The sequence below is a fragment of the Hemicordylus capensis genome, chromosome 3 (assembly GCF_027244095.1).
Source record: "Hemicordylus capensis ecotype Gifberg chromosome 3, rHemCap1.1.pri, whole genome shotgun sequence".
NCBI classification, from domain to species: domain Eukaryota; kingdom Metazoa; phylum Chordata; class Lepidosauria; order Squamata; family Cordylidae; genus Hemicordylus; species Hemicordylus capensis.
In genome coordinates, this window is record NC_069659.1 from 98,023,943 (window position 1) to 98,042,797 (window position 18,855).

General features: G+C 46.0%; 1 protein-coding gene across 8 annotated transcripts in view; it reads right to left on the bottom strand.

Moving 5' to 3' along the window:
* Positions 1-5,566: 5,566 nt before the first annotated feature.
* KDM6A (lysine demethylase 6A) overlaps positions 5,567-18,855 on the bottom strand; it is a 255,888-nt gene continuing 242,599 nt past the window's right edge. For all 8 annotated transcript variants that reach the window (XM_053304859.1, XM_053304862.1, XM_053304861.1 and 5 more), the window contains 2 exons: positions 18,124-18,294; positions 5,567-7,192 (listed from right to left, as the gene is read on the bottom strand). In XM_053304859.1, the coding sequence (XP_053160834.1) occupies positions 7,163-7,192; positions 18,124-18,294 (201 nt within the window). In that variant the 3' untranslated portion in view covers positions 5,567-7,162. The remainder of the gene's footprint in view (positions 7,193-18,123; positions 18,295-18,855) is intronic.

Sequence of the window (18,855 nt, forward strand, 5' to 3'; positions counted from 1 at the left end):
CTGTTCACTCCTACAACACAATGTCTGAATAGAGCTTTCTTGTTTCTTGTATCTGGTAACTTTACTCTTGGGAAAAACTGATGATCTGCATCAGTGTCAATCTGGTATTGGCATGGAAATTCTTGCCTGCCCTGCTGCTTGTTCTGGGACAACAGGAGTGCCACCACTCTGCTAATTCTCCTGAAGCTCTCAGCAATGTGCACCATCATCAACCAAAGGTATTATTCTGGGTAAGCTGCCTGGCTTGCAGCCACTGTTTGTAAGTGGTTCTGCTCTTATCTAGATGGTTTCAGAATATTGTGTCGCTGGTTTTGTTTTGAACACCATTCCTGCTGGATCTTATTGATTGGTAGCTGCTTCTGTGATTTTTATTTTAACTGAATGCTGCCATAAGAATTTTGTTGATGAGCAGTTAATAAACCCCACTGAATAACAAGTGGCAAGGCATGGAGGCTAACTGTGAACATGGAGCAAAAAACAGTATATTGCAAACCTGTAGGCTTGTTTGAAGAGTTCCACTGAAAGAGTTGTACCATAAAACATGTAAGGTATTGGACCCTTCCCTCATCCCAAAAGAAATCTACAGGTTGCTTACCTGTAACTTTGATTCTTCTAGTGGTCATCAGTCCTTTTACACCAATGGGCTATGCGCCTGCACAGAGACCTCACTGGAACCTAACAAGCTCAATTCTCCTGCTTTGGGCGGGAACCCTGCCCCCAGGTGCTATATGCAGCTGCGCCACCCCACATCTCCTCAGTCACGGAGTCTGCCTTCAGTAGACCCAGCAGGGAGAATGGGAGAGCGTGTAGAAAGGACAGATGACCACTAGAAGAACCAAAGTTACAGATAAGCAACCTGTAGTTCTTCGATGTGGTCTCTGTCTTTTACACCAATGGGCACATAACAAGCTAGCACCCAAGGAGAAGAGAACAAACTGAAACAATATGTAATCTTCCAGAAGTATTTATTTCAGAAACAAGTACATAAACTAAAAATGGACTGCAGGACACTCCTGCCAAACATAGCATCATTCCATCCCCTGGCATCAATAGCATAATGACCAATAAAGAAGTGGGGCAAAGCCCAAGTAGCTGCCTGACAGAAGTGTCCTAAGGGACCGCACAATCAAAGGCAACAGAGGCTGCCATGGACCTAACCGAATGTGCCTTAATGGTCGCAAGCAACTGTTTATGTGCTAATTTGTAGCAAAGTTCAATTGTTGAAACTATCCACCTAGATATGGACTGAGCAGAAAGTTGTAGACCTTTACGGGGTCCATCATACAGAACAGAGAAGGAGTTTTCCTCCATTCTGCTGATCTCTGGACATAGAAGGATAATGTCCTCCAAACGATGCAACCTGCACTCTGCATCAGAGGGAGGGTTCTGGAAAAACACAGGCAAAGTGAGAGGTAAGGAACGATGGAACATGGAAACCACCATTGAAAGGAATTGGACATCTGGCTGGAATACCACCTTGTCCTTGTGAAACTGTAGGTACGGTGGATCAACCCTCAGGGCCTACAATTCATTCACCCTCCTAGAGGAGGTGATGGCCACCAGGAAGGCAACCTTCCACAACAGGAGATGGGGGTCAATTAAGGCCAAAGGCTCAAAGGGCAATCCAGCCAAAACCACCAACAGGTCCCAGGCCGGTGACATAACAGGGTCATCCAGAAAAATGTGGGACAATCCTTTAAGGAAACGTTTAACTAATGGATCCCTAAACCAGGAAACCCGAGGGGCCGGTGAATGCACCACAATAGACACCAAATGTACCCTGAGAGAGGAGAGCTACAGCCCAGATTCTTTCAGGGATAGCAAATAGGTACACACATCTTGTACAGACAGGTTAAGCACATTAAACCCATGCCGAGAAGCAAAGGAATAGAAACGAGTCCACTTAAGTTCATATGCCTTTTGCGTCAATGGCTTTCTGGCCGCAAGCAGAATGTCTCTGAGCCTCACTGGGAAGCTGGTAGGATTTTCCAGGCAGTCACGTGTAGAGACCGAACATCTGAGTGGAGCACCCTTCTCCTCTCCTGTGATAGCAGGGAAGGGAGAGTGAGGAGTAGAACCCAAGTCACCACCAGTCACCTCAGAGCTGGAAACCAAGGCCTCCTGGGCCACCAGGGGGCTATCAGGATGCCCCTGGCGCGGTCCACCCTCAGTTTGCGCAGCACCCTTGGAATGAGGGGAGATGGAGGGAACCTGTCTGGGACAGGATGAAAGCATCACACCAAGAGCCCTCCCCTCCCCTTGAGCAATAGAGGGCACATTAAGCATTGTCCTGAGATGCAAAAACATCTAGGGTGGAGCGCCCAATGTTGCAAATAGGTCCCGGAAGACACCCCAGTCCAAGGCCCATTCATGGGAGACCGTCAGCCTGCTCAACGTGTCCGCCTGGACATTCAGGGACCCTTGAGGTGACACCGCATGCGTCACACACCAACGCCAGAGATCTGGCGACAGGAACAGAAGGCTCCTCAAAGATGTGCCTCCTTGTCAATTTATATAGGCTTTTGCCGTTGTATTGTCCTTCAGGATGGTCACCGAGCAACCCACAATCATGGGCAAGAATCCCTTGAGAGCCTGGAATATGGCCAACAACTCCAGACAAATTGATGTGCTGACCTTTCTTTTTTGATGACCAATGGCCTCTCAGGCGAAACTCATCCAAATGAGCACCCCAACCTAGCTCCAATGCGTCAGTCGTAATCACCCATTGCGGCTGGAGAACCTGGAAGGGGGCGTCGAAGTCCAGATGACGAGTCTCGACCCACCATGCCGTGGCTGCCTGCACCCATTGAGGGGGTGTGCACTCCAAATGAGCGGAGTCCAGAAGAGGATCGAACACACCCAGAAACCACTGTTGAAGTGCATCTGATGGTGTGCATGAGGGAGCACATACATGGTGGCAGCCACATGTCCCAAAAGTCGCTGCACCGAGTGCATGGTCTGCAGCCCTCTGGCCAGAAAAACTGAAGCCAGTCTTACAAGTGTTCTTATGTGGGCTTCCGGGAGGAAGACCTTCTCCAGGCCAGTATCGAAGATTCGCCCTATAAATGGTATCCTGCGAACCAGTTCCAGCTGGAACTTCTCAAAATTGATCTGGAAGCCCAGATGCTGTCGTGTATCTATGACTGATTCAAGAGACTCTCAAGGCAGCTTGCCTGGAGTTCACCAGGACGAGCCAATTGTCCAACTAAGGCAGGATCTTCATCCCTCCTTCCTGCAGAAAAGCCACCACTGGGGCAAGGCATTTTATAAAAACCCTTGGCAACATCATGAGACCAAATGGCAAGGCCTTGAACTGATAGGGGACCCCCCCATCTGGAAACGGAGGAAGCATTGATGCTGAGGGTGTATCGAGACCTGGTAGTACACATATTTCAAGTCTAGGGAGACCATCCACATATCTCTTTCTAGGAGGGTCAGTATAGTCGGTACCAACAACATTTGGAAATGCCTGTACACAAGGTACTTGTTCAGGGCCCTGAGGTCCTGTATAGGACCCTGACCCCCATCCAGTTTCAGAATGACAAGGTACCGGGAATAGAAACCGGGGCTCTCCACGTTCGCGACCATTTCTATTGCATCTTTTGAGAGGAAAGCAGAGACCTCTTTGTCCAACTCCGGAGTAGATCAATTGCTACCAACAGTTCCCTATCGTGGGCACGATCAGGTGTCAAGGTAAGAAACCTCTCAGCCAGCGGCAAGCTAGGCCTAACAGAGACTGAAGTGCTTGGTATTGGAGGGGCCGGTATCCTGGCTGGGCGACCATGGGACGCTTGGTCCTGTCCTGAAGTCAACAATGGTTTCTTGGCCAGTGGGGCCTCCAAAGTAGGAACTGGTGCGGGCTTCTTCTTCTTCGGAATAGGTGAGAGGTGTTGACCTGCCGGCAAACTCGGAGGCAACTTTGACTTCTTTGGTATCGGTACTGAAGAGACCGGGGAAGGGTCCACTATCGCAGGCATAGGATGTTTGGGTAAGTCATCAAATGGCACAGATGGGACTGATACCATCAAGGGGTCTGAGACGGGCAATGCAAGGCCGGGAATTCAAGCTCCATTCGATCGCTCTGAGTGCATCGAAGCAGCCACCCTGAATGACTGCTTCAATGATAAGGCCCCTGACGAAAAGAGAGCCAAGTCCCACAGGGCAGTGTGCAAGCGAGAAGCCCTATTTTTTTGAGCCTGTTTTGTAAGCCTCTGGCAGTGAATACAGGTCTTGACAATGTGGAGTTCCCCCAAGCAGAGAAGCCACTCGGTATGAGTATTGGGGGAAGGGATCTTAGATCCACAACGGACACATTTCTTGAAACTCTTTGTGCCCGGCCTCAGGCCGGCCAGCCACCAAGCTCCATCCCAGCCAGGACTGGTGCCACGGAGATGGGGAGAGAACCGTTGGAATAAAAACGCTAAGAAAAAAACCACCACTGCGCGCAATAAAGAAAGAAAAGAGAGAAAGAAACAGGAAGAAAACACGAGGATATGGTAACAGTCCTATTCGTTGCCGAGCTGCAGATTCCATGTCTACTGAAGCGCGGACGACGAAGACTGAGGGGATGTGGCGTGGGGCAGCTGCATATAGTGGCTGGGGGCGGGGTTCCCGCCCAAAGCAGGAGAATTGAGCTTGTTAGGTTCCGGCGAAGTCTCTGCGCAGGCACATAGCCCATTGGTGTATAAGACAGAGACCACGTCAAAGAACCTACTTTATAGGATGCTGGTTAGTACTCTTTTCCTTGTGCCTTAATTCCATTGTCACAAAAAGCGGCACAAGTGCAGTGCCCAGTATGGCATGTTTCTACACTTCATAGTTAAGATCATTTACATATTTTTGTTTTTAGAAAATCTGTTACTTGCATCAGATGGCTACAAGACTGCATCATGTAAGCCCTACATGGCCAAAAGGATACCTGCTCACTCAATGTACAAGGTTGCCACACTGGTACACAATGTCAGATGAGATATTCAGAGCATCAACTAAGGCTTTGGTTAACTATTTTGTTGGCTCTATAAAATTAAATTCTCACCAAAGACAATATACACAAAGCACTTGAGTATAGTAAGAACTCTCTCCCCTTCTCAAGAGGATAGCACTGCTTTTGGATATTCCAAAGCAAAGTACTATACATTTCACCAGCAGTCAAATCGAAGTTGGACTTGCTGTCAATTTTCAATATTGTTAATGGAAGAACCCAACCCATATTAAAGTGTTTAGGAGTGATAGAAATGCAAGACTGGTTTGGCACCCATGACCTTTTGTTCTATTCTCTAGAATCTGTTCTGTCTTCTAGGTTGGCAGTAAATATTGCATTTGAAATGTTTACAAACATAAACTCTGCCGTTCAAACAGAGTCTGGCCTTAAAGAGACTCCCCTCCCTCCCATTTCTGTCATTCTTCCTTTGATCCCAACCTCCTACCTGAGGAGAAAGAGCACAAAATATCAACAATTGTGATAATTGTTTCAGCAACATCAACTGCAATACCACATTTATGGAAGTGACAAGTATCTGTTCACTCAATGCAGAACTTTATAAATCAGTAAACTAATCCAGTGGGATGAATAAAGATCTTGGATTCAAATTTAATGTCTTTCCAAGTAACAGTTAAGAATGGGAGCAACTTAATAAAATGCTATCATTAAAATTGCAAACAAATAAGATGCCCTAAAAGGATTCTAATGCTGGAAAAAAATATCAATGAATTTGAATTACAAAATAAACAGAAATAAGCATGATTTATACTTAAAGAGAACTTAACCTTACACTTTCTGAAAGAAACAACTGGAATGTACACAGCTTGTTTTGGTTGTGCTCTAAAGGTATCATTCTCATCCAACACTTTCCTTATCATTCCTTGCAAAATTTCAAGGACTCTTCAACATTCTATTAAAATGAGATACTTCTTTTGAAGCTGTTAGCGATGCTATTTCTTACTATTACAATTTGGCATCAGGTATTTGTCTGTAATTGCAAGAAGTGCAATTTAACAATAAACCAGTCTGAAGGAGATATCATATCTTGAAGATACATACCATATATTTTTTTTAAAAAATAATCATACTTTTGTAAGCAATACTTTACAGTAGACACCTCAAATCTACCATAGATGTAAAACTTAAAACGAGAAAAATTTAGGCTCTAATTCTTTATACATATATTTATATTCAGTGTTTTATATATATTATATATATACACACGGACAAGAGTATATATAAAATATATATATATATATATATATATATAACTAGATTCAAAAAAATCAACAAGAACTGGGCACTGTACATAAATTCTTTTTAAAACTCAAACAATACAAAAACTTTAAACATTAAACAATTTTAATAAAAGTTTCTGTACAATGCTAAGCAGTTTTATTTACATATAGAAAATGTAATAGGAGTAGTATTTGAAATTACAGAACTCCTTAAAATTTCAATGGCAGGTAATCTGGAAAAAATAACAGCATTCCATTCACAAATATTTTCAAGCAATAAATATGTATTTATAAATAGTGTAAATTTACATCAAGATTAGAAACAAAATCACAAATCTGAAGTTTATTCTTTAGTCTATGTGCAACCCATTTATCTTTGTGACTTGGCTGTTAATTTTTTAAATTTTTATTTAGGAAAAAAAAGTAACCATCATGGTTTCAAAACAAGACAGAATAACATAAAAGCAGTAAAAAAAAAAAAGTATCACCTAACCTTTCACATTAAAAAAAAAGTGTAGCCCAAAGAAAGACTTAAAATTCCAACTACCTTACAAAGAAATGACCAGCTATGCTAGTACTTTTCCAAGAGAAAAATTGTGAAGGGGGAAAGAAAGGGGAAAAAAAAAATGGGATGAAACCAATTCATCAGCCCAGAAACAGAGAAATACAAAAGAGGTGGTCTTCAAGTCAGTAGTCTGTATAATGTTGCCAGTTTTGTCAGATATATACAAAACGTGGTTTTTTAAAATTCAGCTTTCTATATTTTGAATTCTGGAGTAGGAGCTGTGCTCTCTCCTGTCCAGTTGGTTGACACTCCGCACTTGGAAGGTTGCATAGACACAGCTTTCAGCCAGCAGCCTTATGGGATCGCTACAAAAATCAGTGGTGCAGAACTGGGTCACTTCCTGAATATCAGAAAAGTCTTTATGTCCTTGGAAAAATGTCAAGATGAAGATGGCGGTAATGGAGGTGCCTGAAAAGAGAAAACACATATTACCTTTTAAAAAAGTGATATACATTTGTTCAGAAAAGATCAGCCTCTATACATGTAAAAAACTGAATCATCATTGTTTATACATTTTGGTACTAGCTGGAATGGAACTGACTCATCTGATATTCTGTATGCTATTACACTATGCATTTACTTAATATTGGATTTAAATTCTTCAAGAACAAACACTTCACTTGCACCATGCAGTTGGGGGTTCTTCAACATATTGATAATTGTCTGCTTGCCCCAACTCTTCAGTGCCCTTGAAGAGAATTCATGCATTTTAATAATCACCCAACCTGAATCTACAAACGTCTTGATTCTCATCTCAGTGCTATCATCCTGTTCCATCCATGTCATTTTAAGAAGCTCATGATCTGGGGTGAATGTTGCCCTATTCTCTTAGCATGTTCCCAACAGTTGTTTGCTTCCCCTCTATAAAGTCAAGCATTCTGACGTACAGATCCTGACTTAAGTGAATATAAAACGATAATATGGCAGCAGGACTGTGGCATACATACTCTGGAACATGTACATCTGTGTGAAGTGTGTGAGCGAGCCCCACCGAAAATTACAATACAGAAATGGACAGACAAAAGGAAGTTACTTCTTTACACAGCGCATAATATGTAATTCTATAATAACACAGTGCAATTGGTATCCCTGAGCATTTTAGAGAAAATTTCAGGGTGAAGGAGTTGCTCCTGTCCTTTTCCCTCTTCAGATAATTCCTCTTCTTCCCAGGGAGGGGCCTGATCCAAGGCAGCAAAAAGGGTCTTACATTTGCAGTATATGAGGCCCAAAAGACTGCTGGAATGCAGGGTGTCTGATCTATGCTTAATTGAATTTAGCTTCTTCAGTACAGTGAATGCCTTATTCCCTACTACGCACGCACACACACAAAAAAACCCTTCATGCCCTCAGGATGGATTCCACTATCTGAGTGGGAGATTGTGGAGATGAGAGAGAGAAAGGGATTTGTTTCTGCTTCTTCCCACTTAATGGGAGTGATTGCAGCTCCTGAACCTGCATTTGTGCTGTTGCTGCTCACCCTTGCCCCCAACAGGCATTTAACTCTTTTCCTTCCTTCCCTGGGGCTGGGATTCTTGAAATACTTCTGCTACAATTACTTGTCTGGGCCAGATGAAATAAGTTTGCAGGGGTAGAGATAAGTAAGTCTACAGGGGAAAGAGAGTGGTCGATGCAGTAGCGTAACAAACCAGGGCTGCTCCTCTGTAATAGCCTTAGCAATTCCCAAAGTAATCAAGGTAGGGTAATCAAAAGTGTAGTGTCAAGTAGGCATCATGTCAGACAGGTACTCCACTTTTCCTGCTTCACAATTGGGATAAATCTTCCTCTGTGGTGCTAACTAGGATGACAGAAGGGTGGGTGGAAAGGTAGCTGGTGTCCAGAGGAACTTGAAGGTAAGTTCAGAGTTGATTCAGTTGATGGCTAGACTCTGTCCTATCAACAAGTTCTTCTGTCAGCCCTGACTGTTACCTTTGCATCTCCCAACATCAAAGATTGCCCAACCCCAGAACCTCTGAAGAACAGGTAACGCCTTTGCTTGAAGTGCTGCATCCCAAGTAGAATTCCAGAACCCTGTGTATGTCTAACCTGTGCCACTCTCTTTCCTTGAGGAGGAAAGGATTATGACAGAAAGTTTTGGGAGAATCATTCCCTAAAACCTATGAAAAATTGAGTCTACCTGAGGTATGAAAAGTGGAATTGGGATACACCATCATCTTCTTGCAGTGGAAAAGATAAAAGATCTTAATTGCTGAGCGTGTTCTCAGTTCCAAAGCTCAATGACAAGATGTTAAGATCAGTAGGAAGATAGTTGTCAAGTTGAGCTCTTTCAATATAATGGATATCAGATGTGTGAATAAGGGAAGAGGGAAGATCTTGGGCTGGCAGTGACTGTGTTTCTGCTTCTGCCCTACCTTTCTTCAGGTGTGTTCCATCTGTGGGGCTGACTCTGTGGCTTTAAAGCTCAGGCTGGGCCAGGGCCTGAAGAAGGGAAGAGGGAAGATCTTGGGCTGGCAGTGACTGTGTTTCTGCTTCTGCCCTACCTTTCTTCAGGTGTGTTCCATCTGTGGGGCTGACTCTGTGGCTTTAAAGCTCAGGCTGGGCCAGGGCCTGAAGAAGGGAAGAGGGAAGATCTTGGGCTGGCAGTGACTGTGTTTCTGCTTCTGCCCTACCTTTCTTCAGGTGTGTTCCATCTGTGGGGCTGACTCTGTGGCTTTAAAGCTCAGGCTGGGCCAGGGCCTGAAGAAGGGAAGAGGGAAGATCTTGGGCTGGCAGTGACTGTGTTTCTGCTTCTGCCCTACCTTTCTTCAGGTGTGTTCCATCTGTGGGGCTGACTCTGTGGCTTTAAAGCTCAGGCTGGGCCAGGGCCTGAAGAAGGGAAGAGGGAAGATCTTGGGCTGGCAGTGACTGTGTTTCTGCTTCTGCCCTACCTTTCTTCAGGTGTGTTCCATCTGTGGGGCTGACTCTGTGGCTTTAAAGCTCAGGCTGGGCCAGGGCCTGAAGAAGGGAAGAGGGAAGATCTTGGGCTGGCAGTGACTGTGTTTCTGCTTCTGCCCTACCTTTCTTCAGGTGTGTTCCATCTGTGGGGCTGACTCTGTGGCTTTAAAGCTCAGGCTGGGCCAGGGGCGTGAGCCTCTTGGCGTGAGCCGAAGGGCGAGAGCACAAGGGCTCTTGTCCTTGTGGCTCTCAGCCGTGGGGTGAGCTGCCTGGGGCCCTGAAGATCTTTTCCTTCTGCCCTGAAGAACTGTCTTCCCACAATCAAGAAGCTAGCAGGAGATCACGCAAGTCTGGTCTTGGTTTTTTAGTAAGCCAAGAAGCCGTGGTGGTTTATTCTGGGGAGATGTGCCTGGGGGAGCGAAAAAGTGGGTCTGGAGTGGGGGCGGCAATATCACGGGTAGCGGGCAGAGGGAGGTATGGCGGTGGGAGTTCGGCAGGCCGTTACAGGGGAAATCGGTCCAGGCAATTGAGGCCTGTTCCTTTTTCCGGCCCTTCTCCCAACCCTCTGACCCTAGGGAGCTCTGGGAACAAACCTTCGAGGATTAGGGTGCTGCTGCTGAATGCCAGGTTAGTTAACACAAAAACATCTCTTATCCACGATCTGATTGTGGATGAGCGTGCTGACCTGGTATGCGTGACGGAGACCTGGTTGGATCCGCTGGGCGGGGTTGGTCTCTCTCAGCTTTGTCCTCCAGGTTTCCAGATCGTGCAGCAGCCCCGCCTCGAGGGTCGGGGAGGAGGCGTTGCAGTCATCTTTCGTGAGACTCTTCCCGTTTCCAGGTGCCCGGTCAGGCAATCTCAGAATTTTGAGTGTTTGTCCTTGAGGCTGGGCCTCCGAGATAGGCTGGGGATTCTGCTGGTGTACCGACCACCCCGCTGCACTTCAGTCTCCCTACCTGAGCTGGCGGGGGTGGTCTCGGAGGTGGCTTTGGGTTCCCCCAGGCTTATTGTTTTGGGGGATTTCAATGTCCACGCTGAGGCCCCCCTAGTGGGTGCGGCTCAGGATTTCATGGCCTCCATGGCAACCATGGGCCTGTCTCAATTGGTATCGGGCCCTACCCATGTGGCGGGACACACTCTGGATCTGGTTTTTGCCGACCGGGAAATAAATGATCTGGAGGTGGGGGAATCTGAGACCACTCCCTTGTCATGGACAGATCATCACCTGGTGGGGTTTAGTTTGACTGCTCCGTCTACCCTCTGCAGGGGTGGTGGGCCGATTAAGATGGTCCGCCCCCGGAGGCTTATGGATCCGCTTGGATTTCAGACGGCCCTCGGGGAGTTTCCAGTGTCCAGAGCTGGTGACCCTGTCGAGGCCTTGGTTGATCTCTGGAATGGAGAGATGGCCCGGGCTGTTGACACGGTTGCCCCCAAGCGCCCTCTCCGGCTTGGTGGAGCCCGTTCGGCTCCTTGGTTTTCCTCGGAGCTTAGGGCGATGAAGCAACTCGGGCGACGGCTGGAGCGACGCTGGAGGAAGAGTCGTCACGAATCCGACCGAACACGGGCTAGAGCCCATTTTAGGGACTATGCCGTGGCGGTGGGGGCGGCGAAGAAATGCTTTTTCTCCGCCTCCATTGCGTCTGCTCAGTGCAGACAAACAGAGCTGTTTCGTGTGGTGAAAACCTTGCTCCACACATCCCCCCAGACAATGGGGGAGGAGCCATCTACAGCTCTTTGTGATCGGTTTGCCTGTCGCTTTGCAGATAAAGTCGCTTGCATCCGTGCTGACCTGGACTCCAGAGTTTTGGCAGTTCCGGCAGACGTGCCTTTGGTACCATCTGGTCCCGTTGTGTTGGATTCTTTTCGGTTACTGCGGCCTGAGGATGTGGACAAGATCCTGGGCAGTGTGCGGGCGACTTCGTGCGCTCTTGACCCTTGCCCTTCATGGCTAATAAAAGCTGCCAGGGAGGGGACAGGCAGATGGCTGGAGGTGATCGTTAATGCTTCATTAAGGGAGGGCAGGATGCCATCGTGCCTTAAGGAGGCGGTGGTAAGACCTCTATTAAAAAAGCCCTCCCTTGATCCCTCCAGCCTGGACAACTATAGACCTGTGTCTAACCTCCCCTTTCTGGGCAAGGTGATGGAGTGTGTGGTGGCGTCCCAGCTGCAGAGGGTCTTGGATGATACGGATTATCTGGACCCTTTTCAATCTGGCTTCCGCCCCGGGTATGGGACTGAGACTGCCTTGGTCGCCCTAGTGGATGACCTACGCCGGGAACTAGACAGGGGGAGTGCGTCCCTGTTGGTTCTGCTGGACCTCTCAGCGGCGTTCGATACCATCGACCATGGTATCCTTCTGGGCCGCCTCTCGAGTATGGGAATCGGAGGCACTGCGTTGCAGTGGTTTCGGTCCTTTCTTGAGGGGAGGGTTCAGAAGGTGGTGCTGGGGGACTACTGCTCGGCCCCGTGGCCGTTGGCCTGTGGGGTCCCGCAGGGATCGGTCTTGTCCCCCATGCTGTTTAACATCTACATGAAGCCGCTGGGAGAGGTCATCCGGAGATTCTGGACTGAGTTGTCAGCAATATGTGGATGACACTCAGCTCTATCTCTCCTTGTCATCTGATCCTAGGGAGGCGGTGGATGTCCTGAATCGGGGGCTGGAGGCCGTGATGGGTTGGATGTGGGCTAACAAACTGAAATTGAATCCGGATAAGACGGAGGTACTGTTGGTCAGTAGGAGAGCCAATCGGGATGAGGAGATTTTACCGGTTCTGGATGGGGTTGCACTCCCCTTGAAGGAGCAAGTACGCAGCTTGGGGGTACTACTGGACCCGGCTCTGCTTTTGGAAGCTCAGGTGGAGGCGGTGGCCAGGGGTGCCTTTGCACGGCTTCGGCTGGTGCGCCAGCTGCGTCCCTTTCTCGAGAAGGCAGATCTGGCCACGGTTACCCACGCCTTAGTCACGTCGCGGCTGGATTACTGTAACGCGCTCTACGTGGGGCTGCCCTTGAAGAATATCCGGAAACTGCAGCTAGTGCAAAACGCGGCAGCGAGGGTTTTATCCGGAGCTGCCCGTTGGGAACATATCACCCCCATTTTGAAAGAGCTGCACTGGCTGCCGGTTCGTTTCCGGGTCCAATTCAAGGTGCTGGTTTTGACCTTTAAAGCCCTAAACGGTTTGGGCCCGGGGTATCTGAGGGACCGCCTGCTCCCACGGGTTGCTGCCCGCTTGACAAGGACATCTGAGGGGGCCCTGCTCCGGGTGCCGACAATGAGGGAGGCCCGGCTGTCGTGCACTCGGGACAGGGCCTTCTCTGTTGCTGCCCCCAGACTCTGGAATGCTCTCCCAGTGGCCATTCGTTCCTCGGATTCCATCACGGCTTTTAGAAAGCTTTTAAAGACTTGGCTTTTTACCCAGGCTTTTACATGATCGTTTTCTACTGCAGCTTCTTTGTGTTTTTATTTGTTGTATTTGTTGTATTGTTTTTATGCCTGTTTTTATGTTTTTATATTTTTAACATGATGTTTTTATTGTCTTTTTATTGTATGTTTTTAACTTTTGTAAACCGCCTTGGGGTTATCTTTTTAACGAAAGGCGGTATATAAATGTAAAAATAAATAAAATAAAATAAATAAATAAATAAGCTACACCATCATTACTGCCAAAAGGCCCATTTGTGCTTCTGATTGCAAGCAGTCTATTAGCAGCTTTTCTGGATGCCAATGAAGTTGAAAGGGTAACTGAATTTTTAGTTGCTAGAGCTCAACTTCCAAGCAGTCATCTCTAGATTCAAGTGCTGGATGGGACCCTGAATCAGAAGACCCATACTGGAAGTCTCCAGGCAATGACAGTGATCAGATCACAAACCAGACTCTCTTAAGCCAGTGAGGTATCACCAGAATCAGCTCTATCTGTCTTTGTAGTACTCTGGTGATCAGATGACAGGGTGAAAAGGCATAAATAATACTCTTGGCTAATGGCACATTGTTTTCTAGCATATCTGCCCAGTGTACAACTTCTCTATCTGATGGCTAGAGTGTGCAGCAAAGAGGTGGAATTTAACAGACATTCTGAGTCTGATGGCTTGGTCAGTTTCCAGTTTGAGCTTCTATGTAAAGGTATCCCAGCATCCTGCCCTTCAGGTAAAAATAAACTCTCCAGGTAGCTTACACTCCCATGAAACTGATTGCCAGGAAATTTCGGACCAACAAAAAGGAAGTACTTTTCACAGAGTGCATAATTAATCTATGAAATTCTCTGTCATGGGATGTGGTGACGGCCAATGGCTTGGATGGCTTTAAAAGGGGCTTAAAGAAATGCACGGAGGACAGGTCTAACAATGGTTAATAGTCTGATGGCTATAAGCTATAAGCTATCAACAGCCTTAAGACACCTCTAAATACCAGTTGTAGGGCAACAACAGCAGGAGAGAGGGTTTGCCCTCAGCTCTTGCCTGTGGGCTTCTCAGAGGCCACTGGTAGGCCACTGTGGGAAACAGGATACTGGACTAGAGAGGCCTTGGACCTGAGAGAGCAGGGCTGTTCTTATCCCTGCAGGGCATCCCAGAAAGGGATGTACATCATTGAAGCCGCCCAGAGACGCAAGTTTGGGCGGTAAATAAATAAAATAGTTAGTAGCTTGACAGGATAGGATATTGTGATGAACTATGTTGGGGCTTACCACATCTGCATTGAATGGATGGGGGGGGGGGGGAATAGCTGTAGGCCAGACATGAAACCTAGACCACTGCACCACTTTCTGCAAGTTGCCATCAGGCTTCACAACTTAGTAACATTAAATGCATGTGCTTTTGCCAAACCATTTCTAAAGAGAGCTGCAGCACCCTTAAGTTTTGCAGTTTTGAGTCTCAAGAAACAGGAACAGCCTGTCTATTGCAGAAAGACAGCCCAACCTCTAAGTCAGAGAGAGGTTATTCCTATTTGCACTACAAAACAATGGCTCTCTAGGCATTGCAGTATCCAGTTCACATTACTCCCTGACTCTGGGATGGCAGTCAATCTGTACAAGATAGCATCCAAAAATAAGGAAAAATGGTGATGCCCACCAGAACCTTTTTGAAGATAATGATTAGATCATTGATTAGATCAATGGCAGCATGCCATTTCTGAATGGCAGACACAATGGATTTAATGGAACTACTTTGAGTACTTTTTCCAATGTCTTGTCCTAAATGTGATATGCAGTTCTATTTTACTTTAGGACTGTAAAGAAAATTAACTATTTACCAGAGTGCCTTTGAAATGCAGAAATTGGTTTGATCACAAACACACACACACCCGATGTCCAAGAAGTGTGAATTGCAGCTAATATGTACAGGTGGATTTGGACCTTGGTAATGCCCCAAGCTGTTCTTTAAAGGTAAAAGGTAAAGTGTGCTGTTGAGTCGGTGTCAACTCCTGGCGACCACAGAGCCCTGTGGTTGTCTTTGGTAGAATACAGGAGGGGTTTACCATTGCCTCCTTCCATGCAGTATGATGATGACTTTCAGCATCTTCCTATATTGCTACTGCCCAATATAGGTGTTTCCCATAGTCTGGGAAATATACCAGTGGGGATTTGAACTGGCAACCTCTGGCTTGCTAGTCAAGTCATTTTCCTGGTGCACCATTAGGTGGCTAAACTATTCTTTAGAAGCCTGTCAAAAGCCAGGGTATAACCGTGTGGAAGACATCTGAAATCGCTCAATATCCATTGAACATGCGTAAGAAGTGATAAGCCTGTGAGCGTAGCATTATGAAACAGATTTCTTGTTCTCTTAAATGTGGTGTAAGCTGAAGCCGATTGTCACAAACAAAATATGCTGGAGTTGGAGAATGATTTGCTGCTGTTTTGCTGGGGACTGGGACCCTTGGAATCTTTAATTACGTTAGCTAACTTGAATAGATTAAATCAGGGCTGCACAACTTTGGCCCTTTGCAGATTTTGGTCTACAACTCCCATAATCCTTGGCCACTGTGGCTGGAGATCATGGGAGTTTTAGTTCAGCAACAGCTGAAGAGCCATTATTGCGCAGTCCTGGACTAAATGATTGGGTGGGTTTGCTGGTGCACATCTTTATGTGCCACTGGAAGAATTTCTTCTGTTCTTGGTTATATTGAAGATATCATCAAATTATTGACCAAATAACTTGCTCCTAGATAATCGTTTTATAAGTCAGCCCAGTACAGAAGCCTAAGATCAATCCCCACCCCATGTCAGCATTCAGATATGTCTTCTGTCAACAGCTAAAGATGACAGGGTCTGGGCATTGAACAGGATAGACTATATTCAGGAAAGAATCCATAAGCAAAGCAGCCATCACAGAAGTCATCATAGCCATCATAGAAGAAATCTAGGACCAACAAACGGAAGTACTTTTTCACACAATGCATAATCCACTTGTGGAATTCTCTGCCACAAGATGTGGTGACAGCCAACAACCTGGATGGCTTAAAAGGGGCTTGGATAACTTCATGGAGGAGAGGTATATCAATGGTTACTAGTCGGAGGGCCACCTCCAGCCTCAAAAGGCAGGATGCCTCTGTCTACCAGTTGCAGGGGAGTAACAGCAGGAGAGAGGGCATGCCCTCAACTCCTGCCTGTAGGCATCCAGCAGCATCTGGTGTGCCACTATGTGAAACAGGATCCTGGACTAATGGGCCTTGGGCCTGATCCAGCAGGGCTGTTCTTATGTTCTTAAGTCTTGAGGAATATACATTTCATCAGCTTGCATTGAGTGGAAGCACCTACTTTGTTGGCTTGCATGAATACTGCCATAGGAAAAATAAGAGTGAAGTTCTGAGAGCTACCTGTGAGACCTCAAAATCTTACACAGGAAGACTGAGGCAGCTTGATCACTGGAATAAGCAAGGCAACTGCTGCCTTCATCAGGAAGCACCATGTAAGCACTCAAGGCTGCCACTACAACAACAATTTCCCCTCAACCCTGGAACTTAACCCCTCCTTTCCCCATAGCAATAATTACTCATTACTTGTGGTTCCCTTACTCGTGGCAGTAGCTGAGGAATGGAATTCGCCGCAAGTAATGACGTTGAGCTGTAAATTACTGTGGTATCGGGACTCCCCCCACACAAGAAGAAGAAGAAGAAGAAGAAGAAGAAGAAGAAGAAGAAGAAGAAGAAGAAGAGCCTACAGACCCCTGGGTGGCTCCCTTGAAATTCCTTTCTTCATCAACTCAAGGAAGGTTAGGTGGTGCAAAGGTCTACCCAAGGTAGGGGGACAAAGATTCCTCTTGGGACCTTTAAAAGTTATTTATCTCCTTCCTCAATGAAGAGTGAGTAAAGATTTTAGCTGTTTCTGCTGAAGAGCTTGGACAGGAAGGCTCCAAGCTCACAGCTGAAAGAAAGTTCCACCTTTTATTTCAGGACCCTACTCCATAGTGATTCAGAGCCTTGAGGTAATCAATAGTGCATACTTTCTAGCCACCAAGAAAAGAGAATGGGCTTGAATCCACCAAATGCGCTAACTTGGAGTGGACCCTAGTTGTTCTGATGAGTCGTGTGGAAGGTCTCTTCAGATTTTGGCAAAGAAGTATTATGCTATGGCAGGGAAAGGCTCATCTCCAGTCTCGTGGGGAGAGAAGAATTGGAATTCCAGACAGAAGCCCTCACATTCCTTGTTAAACCTATCCTAACTGGGCATGCTGAGATGGAGGAAAACCCCTACAAAATAAGCCAGTAATGCTTTTTTCCTAAAAATGTAGAAGTCCGTTTACTGGGAGCTCCACAAGAAACCTGCAATATGTGGCTGAGACAAGATCAGCCTGAGAATTTGGAGAGGCCCTCTCAGAGGAAGACTTCATTGGAGGAGGAGAGGCAATTCCAGAAAACAGGCTTCTCTATGTCTGGGGATGGGGGAAAGGAGCAAGCACCTCTAGAATTTCTCTCAGCAATCTTGAAGTATCATCATTGTCATTTGCCTCTGCACATTTTCAGTCTCTTCCTTCCTGATCTCTGTCTGCCCTCCTTCTTCCAGTGAAATCTGCTGATCAGTTGTGATGTCACAGTGGGAAGAAGAGGTATGCAGAAGTGTCATGAGCTATGTCAAATGTTACATCAGCTGGGGACTGAAGGAATCCAGTTAGTTTATCGAAAAATAATCTATGGATGTCAGATACGCTAGCACAACTAATCTGCTATAGCTGCTTTTTGAGCCTGCTACTTTTAAAGTCTGCTTCTTAGGTGTAAGTCAATGTAACAAATAAGTGTTATCCAGTAAAATAATTTACTTCTAACAGTATATCCTGTAACATCTCTTCTCCTGAAATCAAAGATAAATTACATAAAGTAAATTACTGTCTGCTTGGCAGAAATTCTCTCTCTCCTTAGTAGTCTAGCTCAACCATTACATTCAGGGTATTGTTATCTGGTGACATATTTCTGCCTCACATTACAGCGTTTTATCCATGCACTTACTGACTTTACTTACTAATGTAAACTGGTCATAGATTTGCATCAGGTCCTCCATTTTGTACTGTTCTAGCACCACAAAGTTTTCCAGGTTCCCGCTTATCTTTCGTGCACAATCTAGGCAATGTACAACATACGTTTTCCGAGAATTACTCTCATTTGTGACATAGATCAGACTGAAGACTTCCACCTATTGGACACACACACAAAAAAGAAATTATGAAGCTCAATAGTACGTGAGATTGGAGCGGGGAGAACCCCACAGCAGCTCTGGAATTAATGCAAAGTTTAGTCCTAGATTTGGCAATAGTTTATTACCTATGTAATGCATATGTCTCTGTTTCCAAGTTTTAAATTATATAAGTATAGATATACCTCACTATTTGTGGACACCAAAAGGTTTTTGAATATCTGCAAGGAATCTGGTGCTCAGATGTGGAAACCCCTCACCTCTCCCTTCCTCTTCCAAAAAGTGCTGCTAACCACCCACATCATCTCCCAAGGCTAGGCCATTACAACTATTTGTTTCTTGTCTTTAAAGGCAATATCTAGTTATAGTGTACACATCTTGTTTCTTGACCTGAAAGGTTAGGGTCACATAGCTCTTTAAACAGGAAGAAACACAGTATATGTGGGCAAACATTATAGTTCTGTGCCACTTTTTCTCCTGCTACTTAGGACTCTAAAGGACCAGGCAAGTAATTTGCATGAAATGGCAGAAGAAGTGCTGAGACTAATGACAGTGGGTGAG